General features: G+C 40.0%; 1 protein-coding gene across 1 annotated transcript in view; it reads right to left on the reverse strand.

Annotated features, from left to right (window-relative positions):
* The window catches only part of TMTC1 (transmembrane and tetratricopeptide repeat containing 1), a gene marked incomplete at its 5' end in the record, with an annotated part of 314006 nt that overhangs the window by 44476 nt on the left and 244214 nt on the right, over positions 1 to 25316 (reverse strand). The window contains one exon of the mRNA XM_010856048.1: positions 23510 to 23653. Within this exon, the coding sequence (XP_010854350.1) occupies positions 23510 to 23653 (144 nt within the window). The remainder of the gene's footprint in view (positions 1 to 23509; positions 23654 to 25316) is intronic.

Consider the following 25316-nt stretch of genomic DNA (forward strand, 5'->3'; position numbering starts at 1 on the left):
GAATGAAAACTGACCTTTTCCAGTCCTGTGGCCACTGCTGAGGTTTCCAAATTTGCAGGCATATTGAGTGCAGCACTTTCACAGCATCATCTTTCAGGATTTGAAATAGCTCAACTGGAATTCCATCACCTCCACTAGCTTTGTTCGTAGTGATGCTTTCTAAGGCCCACTTGACTTCACATTCCAGGATGTCTGGCTCTAGATCAATGATCACACCATCATGATTATCTGGGTCATGAAGATCTTTTTTGTTCAGTTCTTCTGTGTATTCTTGCCACCTCTTCTTAATATCTTGTGCTTCTGTTAGGTCCCTACCATTTGTGTCCTTTATTGAGCTCATCTTTGCATGAAATGTTCCCTTGGTATCTCTAATTTCCTTGAAGAGATCTCTAGTCTTTCCCATTCTATTGTTTTCCTCTATTTCTTTGCTTTAATTGCTGAGGAAGGCTTTCTTATCTCTCCTTGCTATTCTTTGGAACTCTGCATTCAAATGCGTATATCTTTTCTTTTCTCCTTTGCTTTTCGCTTCTCTTCTTTTCACAGCTCTTTGTAAGGCCTCTTCAGACAGCCATTTTGCATTTCTTTTTCTAGGGGATGGTCTTGATCCCTGTCTCCTGTACAATGTCACGAACCTCCATCCATAGTTCATCAGGCAGTCTGTCTATCAGATCTACTCCCATAAATCTATTTCTCACTTCCACTGTATTGTCATAAGGGATTTAATTTAGGTCATACCTGAATGGTCTAGTGGTTTTCTCCACTTTCTTCAATTTCGGTCTGAATTTGGCAATAAGGAGTTCATGATCTGAGCCACAGTCAGCTCCTGGTCTTGTGTTTGCTGACTGTATAGAGCTTCTCCATCTTTGGCTGCAAATAATATAATCAATCTGATTTCGGTGTTGACCATCTGGTGATGTCCATGTGTAGAGTCTTCTCTTGTGTTGTTGGAAGAGGGTGTTTGCTATGACCAGTGCGTTCTCTTGGCAGAACTGTATTAGCCTTTGCCCTGGTTCATTCCACATTAACTTATAGCAAATAATCACCTAAGTAGAACCTTCCTTGTCATATAGTATGTAATTACTATGTGAGAATTAAACTCTGTTTCAACCTGTTTCTGAATTCAATAGCATCCTTTTCATATCTGCATTATGTATGGCCCATGTTTCTTTGTTAATTATCCTATATTAAAAAAACAAGGATGATATTCCTATAATTCTATTGGATTATTATTCCAGCTTGGAGTGCATCTTACTCAGTTTTACTTGCTAACACTTTATTTCATACCCTACTTCTAGTTCCCTCTTTGCCCTCCTTCTACTATATACAGACAACTAAATGATACGTTTTTTTTCCCCTAGAGTATTGCTCTCAACACATTGCCTTATATAAAAAAAAATCTTCATTAATTCCCTACTACTCACAGACTCTTAGTTTAAAACCCCCTATAATATGGTTCTAAGCACCATTACAAACATACCCAGTGGAGTGGACTAGTGGGTATGAGTCCAGCCAGACTGAGTGACCTTTGACATCTATCCTACAGAACCTAAAAGATCACAACTCCAGCACATCTCTGCCCTCACTGTATGTTAAAATCACTTGGTGTACTCATAAGAGACCTTAGTGTTCTGAGATTGTGGTGCTCTTACTAGCTCTGATTATCCTCTCATCAGATCTCCTAACCATGTAATACAATCACAGACCATATATATGCTACCTTTCTTAAATTTTCACTTTATTTTGAGTCTCCATTAAGAAAAAAAGATAGTAGGGGAATAAAAGCCTGGATCTGGCCTCCAAAGGGGCAACTGCCCCCTTGTTCTTCAGTTCAACATTCTGAAGAGCAACTAGGCTTGAGCCTACTTTGCTTCTCAAGATCCTGGCACTGCACCTAAAGGGTACCCCCACTGCCTCCAGCAGGAGGGTGCGAGTCTGTCAGTGAGTGCTCCACACAGTCAAGTTTTCAAAGCTTCATGTTTCACAGTAGCTCTTTGCTGAACATTTATTCACTGCTAAAGACAGAGTAAGTGATTCCTTTGCATCATTTAATTCCTATTAAGCATTTTGAATTATGCATAATTATTTCCATTTTAAAGATTTAGAAAACAATACTAGTAACCACCAGACCAACAAAAATTTTTAAAAACCCTGAGATTTGGAGTGCTCACAGGATTTGCTCTTAGCACACAGCTACTATAACACTAGGATTCAACTTGGAACTTCAAATTTAGCATGTTCCATCACTGGGCCATGATTGGCATTTCTGCATCCTTCTGTCACTCTCTGTCTGTGACCATTATTAGACTGTAAGCTCCTTCATAGGCAGGACCCATGTCTTATTAATTTTAGTTACTTCTTTCATCCCAGAGACTAGTAAGGTAATCTGTACAAACAGAAATCCAATAATTACTAAGTTATTTTTTAAACCATGTTTTTACTATTTTCTTCATTCCTAGATCTTTATAAGTCTTCCCAATTAAGCTTTAAAAAAAATAACAGAGGTGAGTGATATAATTATTTTATATCTCTGTTTGTACAGCCCTTTCAATATTATAGGAGTGATCCTAGGAACAAAGAAGCACCCCAAGCCTTAGACTCATAAGAAAATTACAATATAGCTTCCATTTATTGAGCACTTCTTATTTACCAGGCAATGCTAAGCAGCTTCTCTGCATAGTAGCTAAAAGCACAGACTCAAAAACCAGAATGACTTGGTTCTGACTCTACCTCCAATATTACTGCTTTCTTAGGCAACTGTCTGATTGCCCTGTGTCCATTAAACTTATATTCTGTCTTTAAAAATTAGTTTCTGAAACTAAGGAGAATGCAGTGCTTTTGAAATTCCTTCCAAAGTAATATACTTCTGATAGGGAGAGAGTAAAGGGTCAAAGTAGGTGATTAAAAATAGTTAATCCTACTAGGGGATTGTAAGTAGAAAAAAATATGTGAGACCCTTGTAAATTAATGATTACTCAAGAAAGCAGGTTCACTTAACAACAAAACCAAGCAGGCTTGCTTAGCAATAAAACCATGCAACCGAAGCACGAGACATGCCCCCAAACAACAAAACAATGGCGGCATGAGACCTACATCCTGCCCAGTGAACTCAGCAAGTTAATAATCTCTAGGACACACTCCCTGCATACATTAAAAAAATAAAAAAAACAATAATATGTGGATCTTTTTTGACCATATAGGGACAAGAAAACTTCCCTGCTCAAGCTGGGAGAGGAGATGATGATGGAAGCATGATGTTGACTCAAGAAAGTCAAAGAAGGTCTTCTCCACCTCTCCACTTTTTCTTTGATTAAAAAATTGTAGTCCACTAAGTTCTCAGGTGTGGCACTCTCTCACCAGCCTGCTTGTAAGCCTCCCAAGCGTCCTATTCTAATAAATCATTTATCTATTCCTTTGCCTCATGGTGAATTCTTTCTTGGCTGAGACATGAAGGACTATGGTGCCGGAGCTCTTCAGAGCCTCCCCTCTCCCTCCCCTGAAATGCCACCAAACAGCTTTACTGTCACATTTCAAACTACTCATAAGAAATTAAAGTTAGATGGTAGAGTAATTTTTCCTGTGTCTGGTCTGATATCACAAAGGATTTTTAGTATAAAGTTGTCACTAAGTACACAAATGAATAGCGCTGCACTGAATGTAAAATAACCCAGTAACTGAAGCAGTCAAAACCCCTGGAAACCTCATTCTTAGGCAAATGCCAAGCTGAGAAGGCCTAAATGGCAGGCTGATAGTTCAGAATCCACTCAGCTGATGTTGGAGCCACACAAAGGAGTGGGTCTTCATTTTGCAGGGGTGATGGCTAAAGGTGAATATTTAGGCAAGAAAGAATCGGGAGCAATTTTAAGCCTCTTTTTCAGTCATGCCAGGAAAGCTTCTTAGAAAAGAAAGGTTTAAGTAGTTATTTCCATGTAAAAACGAATAACAAGAGAGGCAGAAAATTTCAAATAGACATTACAAAATGCTTAATAAAGGGAATTACCTATGTATTCTGACAGTACAGATCACCTCTGGGACAGCATTCGACAGTATTAAAACTCCCTAATGCATTCTTTTGGCTCTATAATAGGCAATTTAGGGAAATCCAAAGCCCATTATCAATGTAAGCCTCCATCTATATAGGAATACTCTGTTAGCCCTTTAGATGGAATTGACAAGTCAATTCAAAAGGTGGAAAATATGAAAGTAACATTTTCACCAAGCATATGATTCACCAAGGATGCGTATTTCCTCTCAACAACCAAGCAAGTCCACAGGCTGTTTTTCTGAATTTCAGAGAAAATGCTTTAAGTAAATAGATGGGGAAACAGTGTCAGACTTTATTTTTTTTGGTCTCCAAAATCACTGCAGATGGTGATTGCAGCCATGAAATTAAAAGACACTTACTCCTTGGAAGGAAAGTTATGACCAACCTAGATAGCATATTGAAAAGCAGAGACATTACTTTGCCAACAAAGGTCCGTCTAGTCAAGGCTATGGTTTTTCCAGTGGTCATGTATGGATGTGAGAGTCAGACTATAAAGAAAACTGAACACTGAAGAATTGATGCTTTTGAACTGTGGTGTTGGAGAAGACTCTTGAGAGTCTCTTGGACTGCAAGGATATCCAACCTGTCAGTCCTAAAGGAAATCAATCCTGAATGTTCATTGGAAGGACTGATGCTGAAGCTGAAACTCCAGTACTTTGGCCACCTCATGCGAAGAGTTGACTCATTGGAAAAGACTCTGATGCTGGGAGGGATTCGGGGCAGGAAAAGAAGGGGACGACAGAGGATGAGATGGCTGGATGGCATCACCGACTCAATGGACGTGAGTCTGAGTGAACTCTGGGAGTTGGTGATGGACAGGGAGGCCTGGCGTGCTGCAATTCATGGGGTCACAAAGAGTCGGACACAACTGAGCGACTGAACTGAGCTTTTCATAACAGGTGAATAAAATGACAAAATGAAACCTCAGTACATCCCCCATCTAATTAGGCATGGGCACACTTCTTTATCCTGAGGGCAGGAGGAGAAAGGGGCAACAGAGAATGAGATGGTTGGATGGCATGAACAACTCAATGGACATAAGTTTGAACAAACTCTGGGAGATAGTGGAGGACAGAGAAGCCTGGTGGCTGCAGTACACGGGGTCGCAAAGAGTTGTACACGACTTAGTGACTGAACAACAACTGACGTGGAAATTCATATCACACTGTGAGGCCTGTCAGAGCTTCTGTGAAGGCTTCTGCAGGTACTGATGGAACTATCAGAGAACTCCAGAAAAGTGGAAGAACCAGGGAGAAGTAAATCTGCTCCTGGGTTAGGCAATATTATTTCCTGTCTGCATCCCGAATATCCTCATCTGTCAAACAGTCACCAGCTAAAGACTGATAATCCTGTAGGACCTAAAATATTCGGTCTTCACTTTTCCCTTAGATCAACTGTTCTCAAACTTTAGTGCTTAAGAATCAGTATAGGAAAGGATTTTCCTGGTGGTCTAGTGGTTAAGATTTTGTCTTCCAATGAATGCAGGGGGTGCGGGCTCCAACGCTGGCCAAGGAGGTAGGATCCCACATGTCTCACAGCATCCCCACACACACAAAAAAGAAATATATATATATATAACAAAAAAGCAGTATTATAACAAATTCCATAAAATCCTTAAAAAAAATCAATATGGGTTTGGTATAAGGAAGGATCCCAGGCCTCCTAAGATTCAGTAGGTCAGGGGTAGGGTTGAGGAATCTTAATAAGCCCCCCAGGTGATTCTGTTGAGGGTGGTCTTCAGTCTACGATTTAAAAACCCTGTCCTGCTTACTATGTGGGATCTGAATGATCAGTTGATCCTTAATATAAAGCTACATGTATCAGGATGAGGAAAGCTAGAAAAAGGAGAGATAAGATTTTCTGGAACAATCAGAGCAAAAAGCTGATTTGCCCAGATGAGCAACATTCCAGATGCCAAGTGATATAGGGAGGCTGCAGATGGGGTGCCTGGAGGGTGACACTGCAATTGGAAGAGCAGCTGTTTTGCTCATAGAAGCTCTGTGGCCAAGTTCTTTTGTGTGTCCAAGTTTTAGCTCCTGTGTTGTCCACATATGTATCGACAGCAGTAAAAGTCTCCTAATATTTTGCAAGCAAAATGCCTCTCTTAGGTCTCCCTTAGGAACTTCCAAAAGGCTAAAATCCCTGAGAAGGGGATCCTGGGACCAATAACATCTTCCTCACTGATTTCATAAGAGAAATATTAACTAGAAATTAGATCTTGTTCATAATGTGCAAATTTTGCCATTGAATATTTGTAGTTTCACAGGGAATTTTCCCTTTGGTTATACAGCAGTGGGACTGTTTTTCTCATGTGTTAAGTAACAACATTCGCTCTGCCTCAGTAACAGATATTTAGCAAAAGCAAATAAGGCTTCAGCACATTTTCCTGTGGTAATTAAGGACCTGTTAAGTTTGTCAAGTTAGAAAACTTTTTCAAATCCTGTGTAAAATCTCATGACACATGCATTTAAACTGAAAGCAGATGCTTGCTTTGAAAAAAATATTGACATTTGGGGAGAATTTAGGAAATGCAATAACAGAAATAAATGGATTTGGCAATCCCCTTGCATGCAGTAAAATTTCCTATTAACCACAGTGTGAACCTGGAGTGCTGGGCAGTCTCTTAACTACCATTCCTTTGCTGGGGTGTTTTGCTGTTGGATCCAGGAACAGTGTCTCTCACAAAGGGAAAAGATGGTGACTTTAAGGGAGGGGCAGAGGAAGCTGACATATCTTTACCAGCTCCTCTGAAAAACTGAACTGTGAAAGTCAAATTGTGAATGTCTGACTAGAAGGCTGTCTTTACAGAGTGCATATTTTTCTGTGGCTCTACTGTCTTTCCTAACAGAAGTAAAGAAGAAAACTGGATCCTACCCTGTGTAGCCTCTTTTATGTTCTAGTTTACTGGGTGATGCAATGGAAACCTAGTTTACGGGTGCTTGCCCTAGTTTTTCTGCTTCATTCTTTATGGAAGCCACATAGGAGAACAGTCTGGAGGACAGATTCATATATATTCGTGGTGAAGAATGAATTTTTTTTCAATTCAAAGCCATACTCACTATAGTTAGAATTATGAGAGTAGATCCCCTGTACGTCTCCCTCCTGCTTGCAGTGGGTTTGCAGAACCAGAGTCAGGTGTCTGGAGCCATAGTTTAGGAGGTGACAGGGGGGCCCACCCTGTGTGGTGTGGGTGGTCTTTAACACTTTTCTCCCCAGCTGAAAGCCAAGGGAGGGAATGATGGACAGTTCTGACATGGTCTAGTCACCAAGCTACAGACATGGAAACAGGGCTCACACAAAGACCTCACACAGGGCTGGTAGGAGTGGGTCCTGAGAAAAGGTTCTTCCCAAGTCTCCTCCTCTTATGCTCCTTTGGCTCTTTATCTGCTTGGTGAGGTCCCTGCCCTGAACCCTGGCAGCAGGAAGCTTGTTCCTGATGGCCTTGCTCCTGCATGTGTGAAGCCAGTTCTGTACCATGAGTACACAGAGGTGGGTTGAGGGGTGGGGCCAGTTTCAAGTAGCATGTCTTTGAAGCAAACAAAATGCTGATGCTAAGCTCTTTAGCAATTTGAAGGAAAGCAGAGAAATAATGTCCCCAGGTTGGTTCCTGGAAAATAAGGCAGCTGAGACTAGCTTGCTTTAGGCAGGATTCATTTACCCCATAGATAACAGATCATCTGGATGACACAGTTGAATGCATGTCCCTGGTTTAGGCTCAGGCGGATTGCTATCTAAATCCCGGCTCTGCTCTCACCAGCTATAGGACTTGGGTTAGATGTTACACATCCATGAGCCTCAGTGGCCGAATCTGTGAAAGATGCACAGTTATCTCTACCTCTCGGGGTTCCTCTAAAGAGTGGAATAAACACGCACGCACGGTGTGCTTACCAGAGCGTGGAGCGTGTGGGAGGATGCGGTAACTGCTAGCTCCATGTGCTCCTCCCTTCCTCTCCAGCTGAATAAGCATCTGGAATTTCTACCTGAAGGCTCACTAATCTCTCAGCAAAGGGGCAATGCTGCTCCAAGGCAGGATTGCCTCTGAAGGGAATAGGGACTTTCAAATTCCTTTCTGATCTTCCATTTCCATTTCAGTATAGAGATGAGAAACTTGGAGTCATAGTGAAAACCACTGATTCTTGCAGCAAGAGAGCCTTACAGAATCATCTGGTCCCATCTCTTATTTTGAAAAGAAGGAAAGTGAGTCTCAAGGAAGTGGAATATAGACTAAAGCTGTTCAACAGCAGGAACAGAAAATGTACCACCTACTTCTGATTTATTATTAATTTTAGCCAAGAATATGAGCTCCAAATTGAAGTGAAAAATTACATCCCTAGGCTAGTAATAATAACTAAGGCTTATTTTATCTTTATTGGGGGTTAGGTCCTACATTAAGTATTTGCATGCATTCTCTTGTTTAGTACTCATGAAGGACCTGGTTACCAGCAGTATTTTTACTTTGTGTTAGTCGCTCAGTCGTGTCTGACTCTTTGCGACCCCATGGACTATAGCCTGCCAGGCTACAGCCATGTAATTCTCCAGATAAGAACACCGGAGTGGGTAGCCATTCCATTCTTCAGGGGATCCTCCTGACCCAGGGATCAAACTCAGGTCTCCTGCATTGCAGGCAGATTCTTTACCATCTAAGCCACCAGGGAAGTCCTATTTTTACTTTGTAAATGAGTAACTGGAGCCATTGCAAGATCAAATTGTTTTCCCAGGGTCACACACTACTATGTGGTAAAGCAGAGATCCAAACTCACTAAGCTCTACAGCTCCTATTCCTGAGGAGAGCGCAGGGAGAGTGCAGAGTGCAGCCATGTGATGCAAGCAAGTATCTGGCTCTGGAGGTCTCGCTTCACAGCTCATGGCACGTGACGTCCCTCACCATCTCCCAGTTGGTAATGAGGGAGTGAAGGTACCTGCCCTCGGGAAACCCTTAGTAGGCAGGTACATGAGATGTGAGGAAGTGCTCTGTAATTTATCATTCAAGTGTTAGTTACCGTTCTTTTTACCTGGAAGAAGAGAGGTGGCAGAAAGGTTGAGGGCATACAGCCCTACAATGCTGCTCAGCAGAGAGGCAGCACAGCAGGAAAGCACCAGAGTGGGCCCTGCACGAGGCAGGGAGTTTGGCAGAATTAGTAAGAAGTCAGCAAGAAGGGAGGGAGTCTCAAAGGCCTCCTTCTCCTCCTCAAGGTGCTTCCCAGGACCAAACTGTAGGTCATAGGCAAGCATGGCCAGAGGGGACACAGACAGCATGCACAGTCCCATCCTTGGCATTTCTCTTCCAGGCCTACACAGAGCATTTTTAGATTTGAAATTTTTTGCGGATCTCTACCACATTAAATTCTGAATTTAACCTCTATGTGAAGGCAAAGTTGATCTCCAACTGAATTTGAGATAAACAGTTGCTCAATTTTTATTTCCAGTGAATTTCCAGTGAACACCTGCATTTCTAGTATTCTTTTCATTGAATTGTACCTTCTTTAAGCTATGAGTCAACAGTTATTCCGAGCCTATTCCCAGTACAGGAGTTAAAGAGCACTAGATTGAAAGTGAGGCCAGGAAAGATTGTGAGAATTAAAGGAGTGGGAACATGATTTTCAGGACAGGTAAGACCACTGAAAACTCCTATGCTTGACAAAGTGGTCTGGCCTGTTTAATTATATTCTGTCAGAAATACTTATGCAAGGAAAAAATGATGACCATCCAACACTTTCAAGACAAAACTGGGGTTCTTGAAAGCTTGCTTTCCCCAACAGTGCTTCCTGTGCACAACTGTTTCCTGGCCTCAGGAGTGTTTACTGCAGCCATCACAGCAAAAGAAAGGACTGAGAAAAGGGACCCTTCCCTCTTCCTTGCAAACCATGCTATAGATTTAAAACAACTCACTCATGCTCTCATCATTAGTAATCACAGCATGACTCAGAAGAGTTTTTGTTGGGGGAAAGTTACTTATGAAAATATTTTAACAATTAGCAATCTGTATATATATATATACACACACATATATATGTATATATATAAATAACACCCAAATCTTAAGAAAGTAGGTAAACATTCTCATCATTTCTCTGATAATTCAATTTTGTACAGACATGGAATATAAGATGATAAAATGCAAAGAAATAATATTTTGGATGAACTAGAAGAATTGTCACTTAAAAATCTTTGTAATAGTCTCTCAAATGTAGTCTGCATGTTTCTATGTCTTGAATGGTGACAAGGAGTCAGCTTGGCTGGGAGTCTGGGTTTACAGAGTGTGGCAGAGTGGCAGAAAATAAAGAAGAAAGGGGCAGGATTGTGGGAAGTTTTGTATATTCACACTATATGTGTGTATGTGATGGGCAATCAATGAATTTCTCAGTTCTCCTACATGTAGTAGGAAGGCAGAAGAAGAGCAGATGCAGGAAATAGAAAAGAAAGATAATGTGTTATGAGCAACAAAATAGAGAGCTTCAGAGCACCAGGGGTCAACAGGATCATATTCTTTACCTCAGAGAAATCAAGGGGAGTGAGAGCTGAGAGAGTCTTTAGAATTCACAGCAGATATTAAGAGAGCAGCTCCAGAAGCTGAATGAACAGGTAAGGGGGAAAGGGAAGCAGTAAGTGCTAACTATTCTTTTTGCCAGTTTGATCAGAGAAAGGAAGGAGTGAAGAGAACCACTTAATGGAGTAGCTGAATGGAGACATTCCCCAGAAGAAGTAGGGCATGTGGAAGTTTGTGGAATGGGAAGAATCTGAAGACCGAAGAGAATGCTCATGATAATGGGCAGGGAAAGGGAGAGAAAAAGAACCAATAACATGTGGATTTTACACTAATAGCTAATGGCTAAAATAAAAGACTGACAACACCAGATGTTAGTGAGGATGCTAAGCAAGTGGATCTCTCACCAATGCAAATGGATCTTTTCACCAATGGAGTGAAAAGTGGTACAATTACTTTGGAGAACTGTTTATCTGGCAGGTTCTTAAAACAATAAATATTTATCTACCCACAATTCTATTTCTAGATATTTACCCAAGAAAAACAAACATACAAAGACTGGGACATAACTAGTCATGGCATGAATATTCATGCTGACTCAAGTCTATAAATAAACCAAGTATCTACCCACAGGAAAATGGATAAACAAATTCAGGAATTTATACAATGAAATACTACTACTCATCAATTTAAAAAAATGTACCATGTAACAACATGGATAAGGTTCAAAAAATCATGCTAAATGAAATTATACAGATGCCCAAAAGTATACATTAAATGAACTTTAAATGAACTTCTGTAACTGGCTAAAACTAGTTTGTGGTGAAAAATTTTGATTTGAACAATGATTGCCTCAGAGGAGGGAGTACCTTACTGGAAAGAGGCATGAGGCATCTTTCTGGGATAAATGTTATATGTTATTTTGTAGGTAAATACAAGAGTATATAAAAATGTCAAAACTAATTGTACCAAACAAAAAATATTGTGCGTTTTTGCATATTAATTATGCCTCAATTTAAAGCCACACAAACACAGGTGTGACCACTAGGCTTATTAGGGAGACAACACAATTCTTCTTCCACTGGAAGAGCGAAAAAGAGGACATCTATGAACATGTAGGAAATGAGACAGGGGCAAGGGAAGTTACAAAAATTAACCTTGAATGACTTGAATATTCTTAGTAAAAATAAGGCATTATGTCATCTTCTGGGTGTGTGTATAGGCACTGAGGAGGGGAACAAAGGATACATACATTAGGAAGACAGAAAATATTTGGGAGATATTACTAGACCATAATGGAGGAATTTCTAACAGCTATAATCTCTGATTGTATTTTTTTCCATGATGGTGTCTTTAGAGTTTTGTAAGGATCACATTCAATTCAGATGTATGTTTTTACCTTTAACACTTGATAGATTGGATGAAGGTCTACGACATACATACAGAGATGATAACCATACATACATATACATCCTGGAGTGGGAATGGTGCAGTGAAAAACAGTATTAGATTACTATAAAAATAAAATTAGATATTAGAATGGTTTGTGATCTCTCAAACTACAATACATAACAAATCTTATAACTGAATATTTAATTTGGGGAGGGGTGTTTAGAAAAAAATGCTTAAAATGGCTCCTGGGGTGGGGAGGTGAGTGATAATGAGAAAAAAATTGAGACATATCCGTCTGAGGAAAAGTAAAATGCATGCAAAGGGGGGTACCCTGAGTTGGGGATACAACTGAGCAAGTAAGTGATGTTCAAGCTGTGAGTCTAAGCTGAAGTTACATATATTAATGAAATAGAGCAGATAAATGAGAGATGGGATTATAAATTCTTATAGTTAGTTTCTAAACTCATAGTGTTGTGGCCAGAAAAGATGCTTCATATGATTTCAACTTTCTTAAATTTACCAAAGCTAGCTTTGTTGGCCAGCATGCAGTCAATCCAGGAGAATGTTCCATGTACACAGAGAAGAATGTATATTCAGCTGCTTTTGAATGGAATGCTCTATAAATATCTATTAAGTCCACCTGCTCTAATGTATCATTTAAGGGCTGTGTTTCCTTACTGATTTTCTGTCTAGATGATCTGTTCATTAATGAAAGTGGGTGTTAAAATCCTCCACTATTATTGTTATGGTTGATTTCTTCTTTATGGCTGTTAGTATTTGCCTCATATATTGAGGTGCTCCTATGTTGGATGCATATATAATTACAATTGTTATACCTTCTTCTTGGATTGATCCCTTTGTGCCCCTCCTTTGTCCCTTGTAACAGTCTTTATATTTTAAAGTCTATTCTATCTGATATGATGATTGCTACTATAGTTTTGTTTCTTTGGATTTCCATTTGTATGGAATATCTTTTTCCATCCCTTCACTTTCAATCTGCATGTGTCCCTAGATCTGAAAGTGGGTTTCCTGTAGACAGCATATCAGTTCAGTTCAGTTCAGTTCAGTCGCTCAGTCTTGTGCGACTCTGCAACCCCATGAATTGCAGCATACCAGGTCTCCTTGTCCATCACAAACTCCCAGAGTTCACTCAAACTCATGTCCATTGACTTGGCGATGCCATCCAGCCATCTCATCTTCTGTCGTCCCCTTCTCCTCCTGCCCTCAATCCCTCCCAGCATCAGGGTCTTTTCCAATGAGTCAACTCTTTGTATGAGGTGGCCAAAGTACTGGAGTTTCAGCTTCAGCATTAGTCCTTCCAAAGAACACCCAGGACTGATCTTTAGAATGGACTGGTTGGATCTCCTTGCAGTCCAAGGGACTCTCAAGAGTCTTCTCCAACACCACAGTTCAAAAGCATCAATTCTTCGGTGCTCAGCCTTCTTCACAGTCCAACTCTCACATCCATACATGACCGCTGGAAAAACCATAGCCTTGACTAGACAGAGCTTTGTTGGCAAAGTAATATCTCTGCTTTTTAATATAGATGGCATATAGATGGGTCTTATTTTCGTATCCATTCAGCCAGTCTATGTCTTTTGGTTGGAGCATTTAATCTGCTTATGTTTAAGGTAATTATTGATATGTATGTTTTTACATCATTTTGTTAATTGTTTTGGATTTGTTTTTGTAGGTCTTTTTTATTTTTTCTTTCTAATTTGTTCTCTACTCTTGATTTGATGACCAACTTTAGTGCTGTGTTTGGATTCCTTTTCTTTTCTCTTTTTGTGCAGGTATCAAATGTAGATTTTCAGTTTGTGGTTAACATGAGGTTTTGATATAAAAAAAAGTATGTATGTCAAGAAGCAACAGGTAGACCTGGACATGGAACAATTAACTGGTTTGAAATTTGTAAAGGAGTATGACAAGGCTGTATATTCCTACTGCCTATTTAACTTCTATGCCAAGTATAGCATGTGAAATGCTGGGTAGGATGTATCACAAGCTGGAATCAAGATTGCTGGGAGAAATATCAACAGCCTCAGATATGCAGATGATACCACTCTAACAGCAGAAAGCAAAGAGGAACTAAAGAGCTTCTTAATGAGGGTGAAAGAGGACAGTGAAAAAGTCAGCTTAAAACTCAACATTCAAAAAACTAAGATCATGGGATCTAGTCCTATCACTTAATGGCAAATAGATGGGGAAAAAGTGCAAACAGTGGCAGATTTTATTTTCCTGGGCTCCAGGATCACTGTGGACAGTGACTGCAGCCATGAAATTAAAAGACATTTGCTTCTTGGAAGGAAAGCTATGACAAACCTAGACAGCATATTAAAAAGCAGAGACCTCACTTTGCTGACAAAGGTACATATAGTCAAAGCTATGGTTTTTCTAGTAGTCATGTATGATTGTGAGAGTTGGACCATAAAGAAGGCTGAGCACTGAAGAATTGATGCTTTTGAATTGTGGTGTTGCAAAAGACTCTTGAGAATCCCTTGGACTGCAAGGAGATCCAACCAGTCCATCCTAAAGGAGATCAGTCCTGGGTTTTCATTGGAGGGACTGATGTTGAAGCTGAAACTCCAATACTTTGGCCACCTGATGCGAAGAGCTGACTCATTTGAAAAGACCTTGATGCTGAGAACAATTGAGGGCAGGAGGAGAAGGGGACAACAGAGGATGAGATGGTTGGATGGCATCACCGACTTGATGAACATGGGTTTCAGCAAATTCCAGGAGACAGTGAAAGACAGGGAAGCCTGGCATGCTGCAGTTCATGGGGTCACCAAGAGTCAGATATGACTTAGCAACTGAAAAACAAATATAAGAAGACTGTTTTAAGTTGCTGTTCTTTTCATTTCAAATGCATTTCCAATATCCTACATTTGTATTCTCCTTTTCTCACAATCACTGGTTTTGTTATTATGTTTGTGTATGGATGATTTCCTACCTTTATTGTATGATTGCCTTTACTGGTGAGCTTTCCTGTTTATAATTTTCTTGTTTCTAGTTGTGGCCTTTTCTTTTCTGCTTAGAGAAGTTCCTTTATCATTTGTTGCAAAACTGGTCTAGTGGTGCTGAATTCTCTTGGTTTTTGCTTGTCTGTAATGCTTTTGATTCCTCCCTCGAATCTGAATGAGAGCCTTACTGGGTAGAGTATCCTTAGTTGCAGATTCTTCCCTATCATCACTTTAAATATATTGTATCACTCCCTTTTGGCCTGCAGAATTTATGCTGAGAAATTAGTTGATATCCTTATGGAAGTTCCCTTGTATGGTATTTGTCGCTTTTCCCTTGTTGCTTTTAATATTTTTTTCTTTGTCTTTAATTTTTGTCAGTTTGATTGCTATGTGTCTTGGTATATTCCTCCTTGGTTTATCCTGTCTGGGGCTCTCTGCACTTCCTGGACTTGGGTGTCTATTTCCTTTCCCTTATTAGGGAATTTTTTTAGCTATTGTCTTTTCAGCTATTTCCTCAGGTCCCTTTTCTCTCTCTCTTCTCCTTCTGGGGCCCCTATAATGCAAATGTTGGTATGTTTAATGTTGTCTCAGAGGTCTCTTAGACTGTCTCCATTTCTTTTCATTTTTTTTTCTCTATTCTGTTCCATGGCAGTGATTTCCACTATTTTGTCTCTAGGTCACTTATGCATTCTGTCTTAGTTATTCTACTATTGATTCCTTTTAGTTTATTTTTCATTTGTTATTTTATTAGTCACCTCTGTTTGTTCTTTAATTCTTCTAGGTCTTTGTTAAACATTTCTTGTATCCTCTTGATCCTTGCTTCCATTCTTTTTCTAAGATTCTGGATCATCTTCACTATCATTATTCTGAATTATTATTACTTATCTTATTTCTGGTAGGTTGTCTATTTCTACTTCACTTAGCTGTTTTTCTGGGGTTTCATCTTTTTCGTTTGTCTGGGGCATGTTCCTCTGCCATCTCATTTTGTCTAACTTTTTATGGTTGCAGTTTCCATCCTGCTGGCTTCAGGATTATAGTTCTTTTTGCTTCCACTGTCTATCCTCTTGAAGCTATCTAAGAGACTTGTGCAGGCTTCCTGATGGAAGGGACTGGTTCCTGCCCAGTGGTAGGTGGACCTGGGTCTTGTCAATGATAGTGAAGATCTTGTCCATCTGGTAGAAGGGCTGTGCTCAGGAAGACTTCAAGCTGCTTGTCTGCTGATTGATGGGGCTGTGTTCCTGTCCTATTGGTTGTCTGGACTGAGGCATCCCAGCACTGGAACATCTAGGCTGTTGGGTGGGGCTAATGGCAGCCTCTGGGTGGGCTCATGGCAATGAACGAATACTCCCCAGGACTACTGCTGCTAGTCTTTGTTCCTGCAGTGAGCCACAGCCACTCCCCATCTCTACTGGAAACCTTTCAATACTATGATGCAGATCTGGCCCAGTCTCTTATAGGGTCACTGCTGTTTTCCACTGGGTACTGGTGTACATGAGACTTTGTGTGCACCCTCCAAGAGTGGGGTCTCTGTTTCCTCAAGTCCCCTGTAAGTTTTGCAATCAAACCCTGCTGGTCTTAAAAGCCAGATTCTCTAGGGGCTCTTACTCCAGTTGCTGGATGCCCAGGCTGGGAAGCCTGATTGTGGCTTAGAATTTTCACTCCTGTGGAAGAACTTCTGTGGTATAATTGTTTTCCAGTTTGTGGGTTGCCCACCTGGTGGGTATGGGATTTGACTTGATAGTGATTGTGCCTCTCCTACTAACTCGCTATGGCTTCTTCTTTGTCTTTGGATGTAGGGTATCTTTCTTGCTAGGTTCCAGGGCTTTTTTTGGTTAATTATTATTCAGCAGTCAGTTGTGATTTTGGTGTTATTGTAAGAAAGAGTGAGCTCACATCCTTCCATCTGGCCTTCTCTGAAATGGGTGTATAAATTATAAACATACAATTCAGAGAGAATAGAGATTCTAACAATGGTAAAGAGCAGAGACATCCTGGAATGAGAGACAAAGAGGGGAATGACACTTGTCCTGGAAGGAAGGTACGTCAATCTCAAGGTCTTAAAAGACACACATGAACAAAGAGAAGAGCTTGGAGGTGGCAAGTTGTTATCCCATGACACCTTCCAAAGGTCAGAAGGAGTGACCAAGAGAGGAAGAGAAGGTCGGGGAAGAGGTAATGAGGTCAAAGAGGAACATTTCAGAATTCAGACACTAGAGGATGCAAAGATGTTTGTAATTAGAAAGCCATCGAATGGTCACATCAGTGAATGAGGAAGATAGAGCAGAAGTGTCAGAACCTGGAGGGAATGCAGCAGAGGAACTGTGTGATGGGTAAAACTGAATTCACTAAAGTAGGCAGCACAGTTTGGATAGCAAGGCAAAGTCATTGACCTAGTGCTCAAATCCCTAAGGATGATGAGAAAATGTACAAGACGGTGACATGGCCTTGATAAGGATGAAGATGGTGTCAATGAGCTGATGGACTGGGCTTCAAAGGAGCTGGAGAAGACACGTAGAGAGAGACATGTGTGAGCTGCATAAAGATGAGGGAGGAAAAATCACAATGTGGTTAAAATTACAGATAAGGTTGGAAGTAATCTGGATGTTAATAGGTCACCATGGGGTGCTAGTGGGTACGAGGATTCACTCCAAGAGGAGGATGAAGAAGGCGCCCACCCAAAGTTGACATCCTAATATGGTGAGAAGGACCTCAAAATGCTTTTTTTTATCCAGTGGGCTGGCATTTTGGATTCTCTGGGGTTTCAGGTAAGAAGCAGGAAAGGGGAGAACTACTATCTTGAGTGTGTAAATATCCTTTTTATGAAATGAAAGGTAGTGTGCCTAGTGCCAAAGCTATAAGGAAATGTATCCCAAATATTTACATTTATATCAAAGCTAGTGGTTAATTCTTTCCACATTCTTTTATTCTTTAGAAATTCAATTCTAATGATCAGACTAAAGAAAATCAAATGTATACTGTTATCAAATTCATCTATATAGCTCAATTTTGGATACTATATTTCATTTTCTTCTGACTTTTGATTATATTTATTGTATATAAATTTTATATATAAAAATATATATAAATTTATAAATAAAAAGATTTATTGTAACATCTTTATAACATCCATATCCTATTATGTGAATGAAAGGCAATTTTGGCAAAGGGACAATGTGATTCTTTAATATGAAAATATTCTGTTCTACTAACAAATACCAGATAACTATTTTACCCAAGCAGTCAAAGAAGTGTTTCCCCATGCCCTGAATTAAAGAATTCTATTATGTTCTCTTGTGCCATTAGGGACTTCTGCTCTTTACATCCATAAAAACTGTATGTTAATGTTGCCTAGTTTCTTTTACCTTTTAGGTTCCAAGCAAAGCCAACAATAATTAATGTAAATTAAGCATGCTGGCATGGAAAACTGCTCCTTATCAGTCAGTCACACCATAAATGTGCTGCACAGAATCATAACAGATAAGCTTTCAAGTCCAGGGAAATGGCCATGAAAGAGGTCAAATATATTTAGATAAGAGTCAGTGACATGCACTGCTGTGAATAGGTCTAAAACTGTCTGTCATATAACTCCAAGAATTCAGATGAAACTGGTCCTCAGTGCTCTAAGGTTTCTGGAACGCTCTGACAGAATCACATCTTAGTTAGACCTCCTGGCTTGGACAAAGATTCATTTCTCTCAAAGTCAAGGTCATTTATAAAGGTCTGTGCTGTTCAATGTATCAACCACTAACCACAAGTGGCTATTGAACACTTGAAATATGACTAGTCTCAGGTATGCTGTATGTGTAAAAAATACACTGGATTTCAAAGATTAATTATAAAAAAGAATGTACATTATCTTATTTATATTTTCACATGTTTAACTTAATCAATTTTAATATTATTAATTACATGGAGACCAGGGTTCAATTTCTGGGTCAGAAAGATCCTCTGGAGCACAGGATGGCTATTCACTCTGGTATTATTACCTGGAGAATTCAATGGGCAGAGGAGACTGGCAGGCTACAATTCATGGGTTGCAAGAGTCAAACACGACTGAGTGCCTAACACACACACACACACACACACGCACACATTAAAAAGATAATATTTTAGGTATATTGAGGTTTAAAATATATTATGAAGTTCACCTTTTTTATGTTTTAAAATACAGCTACCTGAAAAATTTAAATTATATATTCTGGCTCTCATATTTCCGTTGGGCAGGGCTGGTCTGGGCTGTATCCCAGTTTTGAGATGAGCCGCTAGGAGGCAGTAGAGTATAGTGATTGAGAGCAAGGGTACTTGGTCAGGAAGTTTGAGGTTTAATTCCCACAAATTCTGCTTCTTCACTAAGGGACCTTGGCACCTAAATTATCTTCTCCAAGTCTCAGTATTCTCAGTTATAAAACAAGAAAAGCGATTTTGCTTTCCACGTAGGGATGATGGAGTCTAAACCACTCATATCTAAGGAGACCACTTGGGTTCTTATAATGAGCATGAGTTCCAGGTTATAGAAGAGGACACAATCTTTAAAAGTTATCTGCCTAATGAGAAATAGATAAGTCATGAGTCTTAAATAGTAAAATGCATCAAATAAAAACATTTAAAATATTCTTATCTTCTTGAGCCTCTTGATGAAAGTGAAAGAGGAAAGTGAAAAAGTTGGCTTAAAGCTCAACCTTCAGGAAACTAAGATCATGGCATTCGGTCCATTCACTTCATGGAAAATAGATTGGGAAACAGTGGTTGACTTTATTTTTTGGGGCTCCCAAATCACTGCAGATGGTGACTGCAGCCATGAAATTAAAAGACGCTTACTCCTTGGAAGGAAAGGTATGACAACCTAGACAGCATATTAAAAAGCAGACATATTACTCGGTCAACAAAGGTCCATCTAGTCAAGGCTATGGCTTTTTCAATAGTCATGTATGGATGCGAGAGTTGGACTGTAAAGAAAGCTGAGTGCTGAAGAACTGATGCTTTTGAACTGTGGTGTTGGAGAAGACTCTTGAGAGTCCCTTGGACCGCAAGGAGATCCAAGCAGTCCATCCTAAAGGAAATCAGTCCTGGGTGTTCATTGGAAGGACTGATGTTGAAGCTGAAACTCCAATATTTTGGCCACCTGATAAGAAGAGCTGACTCATTTGAAAAGACCCTGATGTTGGGAAAGATTGAAAGCAGGAGGAGAAGGGGATAACAGAGGATGAGATGGTTAGATGGCATCACCGACTCAATGGACATGGGTTTGGGTGGACTCCGGTAATTGGTAATGGACAAGGAGGCCTGGCATGCTGCGGTTCATGGGGTCGAAAAGAGTCGGACATGACTGAGCAAATGAACTGAACTGAACGGATGCCTTTGACCTATTGCTACTTAACAGCAGAAATACATTAAGGAAAGCAGAAGTAAAACTCCAAATCTAAATATGGGTTAGTTCTGCTATTTTCTGGGTCACCTTTCTCTGCTACTAAAGGACATAATGGAAACAAACTTCACAGTTTCCTGATGAAAAACAGGAAGGTCCTCCTTCTTCCCCAAAGGTAATCAATCACATATCATTCAATAACTAAACATTAAGTAATATTTGGATTGGAGAGCTATTTGGGCAGCATGGATAATGGAAAGTGAATAAGACAGGGCATGCACTCAATCCTGGATCAGCTACAGCCTGGGCCATTGTCACATGAGTCTTCAAACCTTGGTTTTTTTCGTCCATAATGAAAATGGGGATGAGGATGACAATGCTTCTCACAATAGTTTTAAAGATTAAATTAAATAGTGGATATAAAACCCACTTGTCTGTAAACTGGAAAATATTACATAAGTATTAGCTACTATCATGATTTGATTCTAGTTGATTCTAAGACTCATCTACACAGATGGAGCCACTGTGATCTCCGGTTAATATAAAGAGCAGAAGGTAAACAAGGGTGATTTTGTACCTGACGGTTAACCTATCAGGACCTTGGTTCCTATTCTTCCCAATGTATTTTAAAAAATCATTGGGAAGGCTTTATTTTTTTTAAAAAAGCATTCAAATTCTTATACAGGTGTGAAGCATTATTGGTTTGGATAATCACTGAGTTGATTTTACTGAAAAATACAGAAAAATCTTATGTTGAATATCTAGGAGTCCCTCCTACTGTGATAAGTAGCCATTGCTATGCTCCAAAAAATATTTCCTTGTGCTCTTAACTCACATAGGCTAACTCAAGATAATAGGGGCAATAATATGCCAATTGAAAAAGGAAGGTTGCAGTATGCATGTCTTGTTGAGGTCTGAGTAAGATGAAATTTAAAAGCATCTATGCCATCATTTTTTTTTTTTTTTTAAAGCGTCCCTTGATGTCCCCCTGCTTCGGCCACCACTTGTCACCCACACCGGAAGCCGCCGGCGCACCCGCTCAGGCAATGCGTCGGCAGCCCGCGCGAAGGACCTATGCCATCATTTTCAAGTACAGCCACATTCAGCACAGTGTGATAATCACAACTGCAGGAGATCATTCCCAACAAGAACTATCAGTTCGTATTCAGGCTGACAAAGTTGGCTTCTTTGTTAAAAAAAAAAAAAAAAGAAACTCATCTGCAGTATTTTTTAAATCAGTACTATTTTTGAAATGCAAGTATTCCAAAAGACATGAACAGGATTTATCTACCCTTTAATTATTAGGGCTCTAAATTGGACATATATAGATGCAACAATGATGCTTATAAATGAGTCCTTAAAACTTCACATAAATAAATAAGAACTCATAAAAATGCAAGAGTAAAATAAAAGCATCCTATTGACCTGTAAATAGTTACCTACATAACTGACACATTTTCCCCACATCTTTTGATTTCATGTTATTTATTAAAGAGAACATACTGGTACTAAAAGGCTTTTCTGTCAGTGTGTACTTCTTCATTCTTAGTTGTTTCTCATCACTTTCAATTTATACAGAATGTTAACAAGCTTTCTAACTTTTTTTGGACCACATAGCCTGCAGGACCTTAGTTCCCCAACCAGGGATCAAGCCATGCCCCCTGCAGTGGAGGCGTGGAATCCTAACCACTGGACCACCAGGGAATTACCTAAACGATCTAATTTTTAAAATTAAGCTCATTTAGTTTTTGCTGACTTAAACTTTTATTTTTTCATTTTATATGTAGTTTCCTTGCATTTATTAATTTTTCTGTAGAACTCTCTTGATTTACTATCCCAGTACATGGACGAAGCCATTCTTAAACAAAACTTCAGACTTGGGATGCCACCTATTCTTTACACAATGCTTCTGTTCAAATGGGATTAAATAAAAACATGACTTAACAAATGAGCACACTAAGGAAAAGAACTAGTATCTCTGTGCATATGGAAAACTCAAGGAGTAAAAAGAAAAGTGAAGAAGATGCATCCACTGAGATACTAAGGCAACTAAGCCAATCTTGGTAAGGAAAAGATTAAATAAGACAGCAAACCAAGGGCCCTGAAAGTACCAAGTGTGCTCTCCAGAAGTTCAGAGATGTGGAAACCAATTCAGAAAGTGTATGGATTGTCAGTGACCTAAGAAGCACAGATAATGCATCACCAACACTGACTCTAATCATTTTTTACCCTTTATTTCCATTTCTGGTATTTTAAACCTGTTTTTTTATATGTAAAAGTTAAATGCCACAGCCACCACCATTTCCACTATGACTACTGTCTTAACTATCATTGTCAACACCATCATCAACATGCCTAGACTTTACATTAACAAAAACACAAGATACAAAAGTACTTCTTTGCCTTCAGGGAGACCAACTGCACTATTAACCATTTCCAGGGCTGTGAGTGAAAAGTGAACACCAGTGATTACACCTGGAAGGTCTTTCGAGAGCAAGAGTTACCATTACTAATTCCAAGCTAGGCTCACCTTGCTTCTTGCATGATCAGTTGCTTAGTCTGTCTGACTCTTTGCAGTCTCATGGACTGCAGCATGCCACGCTCCTCTGTCCATGGGATTTCCACGGAAGAATACTGGAGTGGGTTGCCATTCCTTCTCCAGGGGATCTTCCCAACCCAGGGACTGAACCTGTGTCTCCTGCATTGGCAGGCAGGTTCTTTACCACTGAGTCACCAAGGAAGCCCCACTTTGCTTCTTATCTATAGCACAAACTGGACTCACTGTGGTTATGCCTTTTGGCTGCACCTTTAGAGCACACTGCACTTTCCCTAAGGTATATTCATGAAACACCTGGGTAACGCCTATTAAAAATGACTAAGGAAAGTGCTATATTCCGTATTCCCCTCTTGAATATTCACAGAGCATTTAGCATGTTAAAGATGCTTGCAATAAAGGAACTATCTTTGCTTAGCTCAGCATTTCCTGAGTTTATTTGACCATGCAACCATTCTGTATTCATACCCCTCTACAGGCAATCTAGGAACATCTCCCAGAACTAATACTTCCAGAGAGACATTGGGAAATACCCTTTTGACTGATAAGGGACAGAATTAATTCAGATGAATATTACATCCTCCCAAAGCTTGAAAAACCTATTCTGCCCTAGGAAGAGGAGACAACAGCACAACCAAACGAGTGCCAAAGAGGAAAGGATTTCTTAAAATTACAAGGTCTTCTGATCAAAGGTACCTGTTCTACTTACTTAAGGAGATTCCCGAGATTGAAGAGAGCCCGATTATGCTGCGGGTTTAGCTGGAGAGCCCTCTGATAGTACATCTTTGCCTCTGTCGTGTCTCTAGTCAGGGTTCCAAGGTTGTTCAGGGCACTTGCGTGGCGTGGATACAACCTGAAAAATTAGAAATCTTAAGCCATAATTGTTCAAAGGCTTCTACATTGGTCATGATTTACTTGTTCTTCACCCCTCCCCACCTCAGGAATGCCAGAACCAAAATGAAACACTGAATTCTTCCTTTATTTCACAGTATGCCTATGTGAAATCTTTTTTTATTTCTTTATGACTACTCTGAGTCTTTGTTGCTATGCACAGCTTTCTCCAGTTGCAGCGAGCAGGGGCTACTCTCCAGTTGCTGTGTACAGGCTTCTCATGGAGGTGGCTTCTCTTGGTAAGGAGCATAAGCTCTAGAGCACAGGGCTCAGTAGTTGTGGTGCCTGGGCTTAGTTGTCCCACAGCATGTGGAATCTTCCTGGACCAGGGATTGAACCTGTGTGCCTTCATGGAGTGTGGATTCTTAACCACTGAACCACCAGGGCAGTCTCTCTATGTCAAATCTTAACCATCAACTGTTTATGCAGCTACCGGCATGTAAAGACGGCAGGAAAGCACATATTTGACATTCAGTGGTATAAGTAAATTAGCCTCAAAGAGTGCAAAAATAAATAATATGCCAATCAACCCGGGTAAGATACTTCGCTTGGAGCCTACAGTTACTTTCAACTTCCTTTGATAGAAAATCCTCATTGCTTCAGGTGTTGAGTTTCTGGTCTAGGGGACTGCTGACCAGCTGCCTGGATAATGCCCACTATTAACACAAGATGCTGGCAATTCCTCGGCTGAGGGATCTTTGAATATTTGAAGCATCAGTGACACCACAATTATTGAGAAGGTGATACAAACATCTCCCCACAAAAATAATATTCCTCCTTCAAATGGCTCTCTGTCTTGACTCTTTTACCATTTTATCTCATTTTCCCCCCTACTGTAATTTGGCACCACCTGCCCTGATAGAGTCTGGGAGTGAAAATCCTGACAAATATTTAAAAATTTAAAAATGCACAATGAAGTGAAAATAGCAATCCTAATATTCAAAAGCAAATGTGAAGAAGGACTGCATGTACATCAGCAAACCAAATTTATGGTGATTAAGAAAGGAAGAGAATCAATTTACTCCCTTAGCTCAAAACTATAAGGAAGGCAAATCAGCACTGTTGCTTCAGCCACTGCTGAATTGTTTCTGCTGTGCTCAGAGGGGGCATATATAGCCGTCAAAGAGGTTGCCCTGTCTCTGTCACCCAGAGGACTTTGTATAAGCCTGTGGAGCTGGCTTTTAATGTAGGAAAGTCAAGATAAAGCCCAAGTAATAAAAACAGGATCTGTACCTGTCAAGTCTCCTGATGATCAAAAGCCATGCTTCCCCTCTCCCAGCCTGTTCCATACCTTCTAAGAAGATCAATATAATCTGGGGACAGAGGGGTTCCTATTAAAAGGCCAAGGAAGACAAGCTGTATAGCTTTAAAAAAAAACAAAAAACAAAAAACCTTTGCATAACCCAACTTTCTTATAGCTCAGCTATAAGCATCCCTCAGTACTTTCAGGAAGACAAACTGGGTAGTGCTCCTGTTGACTGACAAAGGATAGAATCAATTTAGATGAATGTTACATCCTCCCAAGGCTTGAAACCCCTAATTTTTCGCAACGACTTTGGAGGCTGCTGGGAGACATATATTATGAGAGGAAGTTGGGAAGAGAAAAAACACATACACACTGCTTG

The sequence above is a fragment of the Bison bison genome, unplaced genomic scaffold (genome assembly GCF_000754665.1).
Source record: "Bison bison bison isolate TAMUID 2011002044 unplaced genomic scaffold, Bison_UMD1.0 scf7180017864370, whole genome shotgun sequence".
NCBI lineage: Eukaryota > Metazoa > Chordata > Mammalia > Artiodactyla > Bovidae > Bison > Bison bison.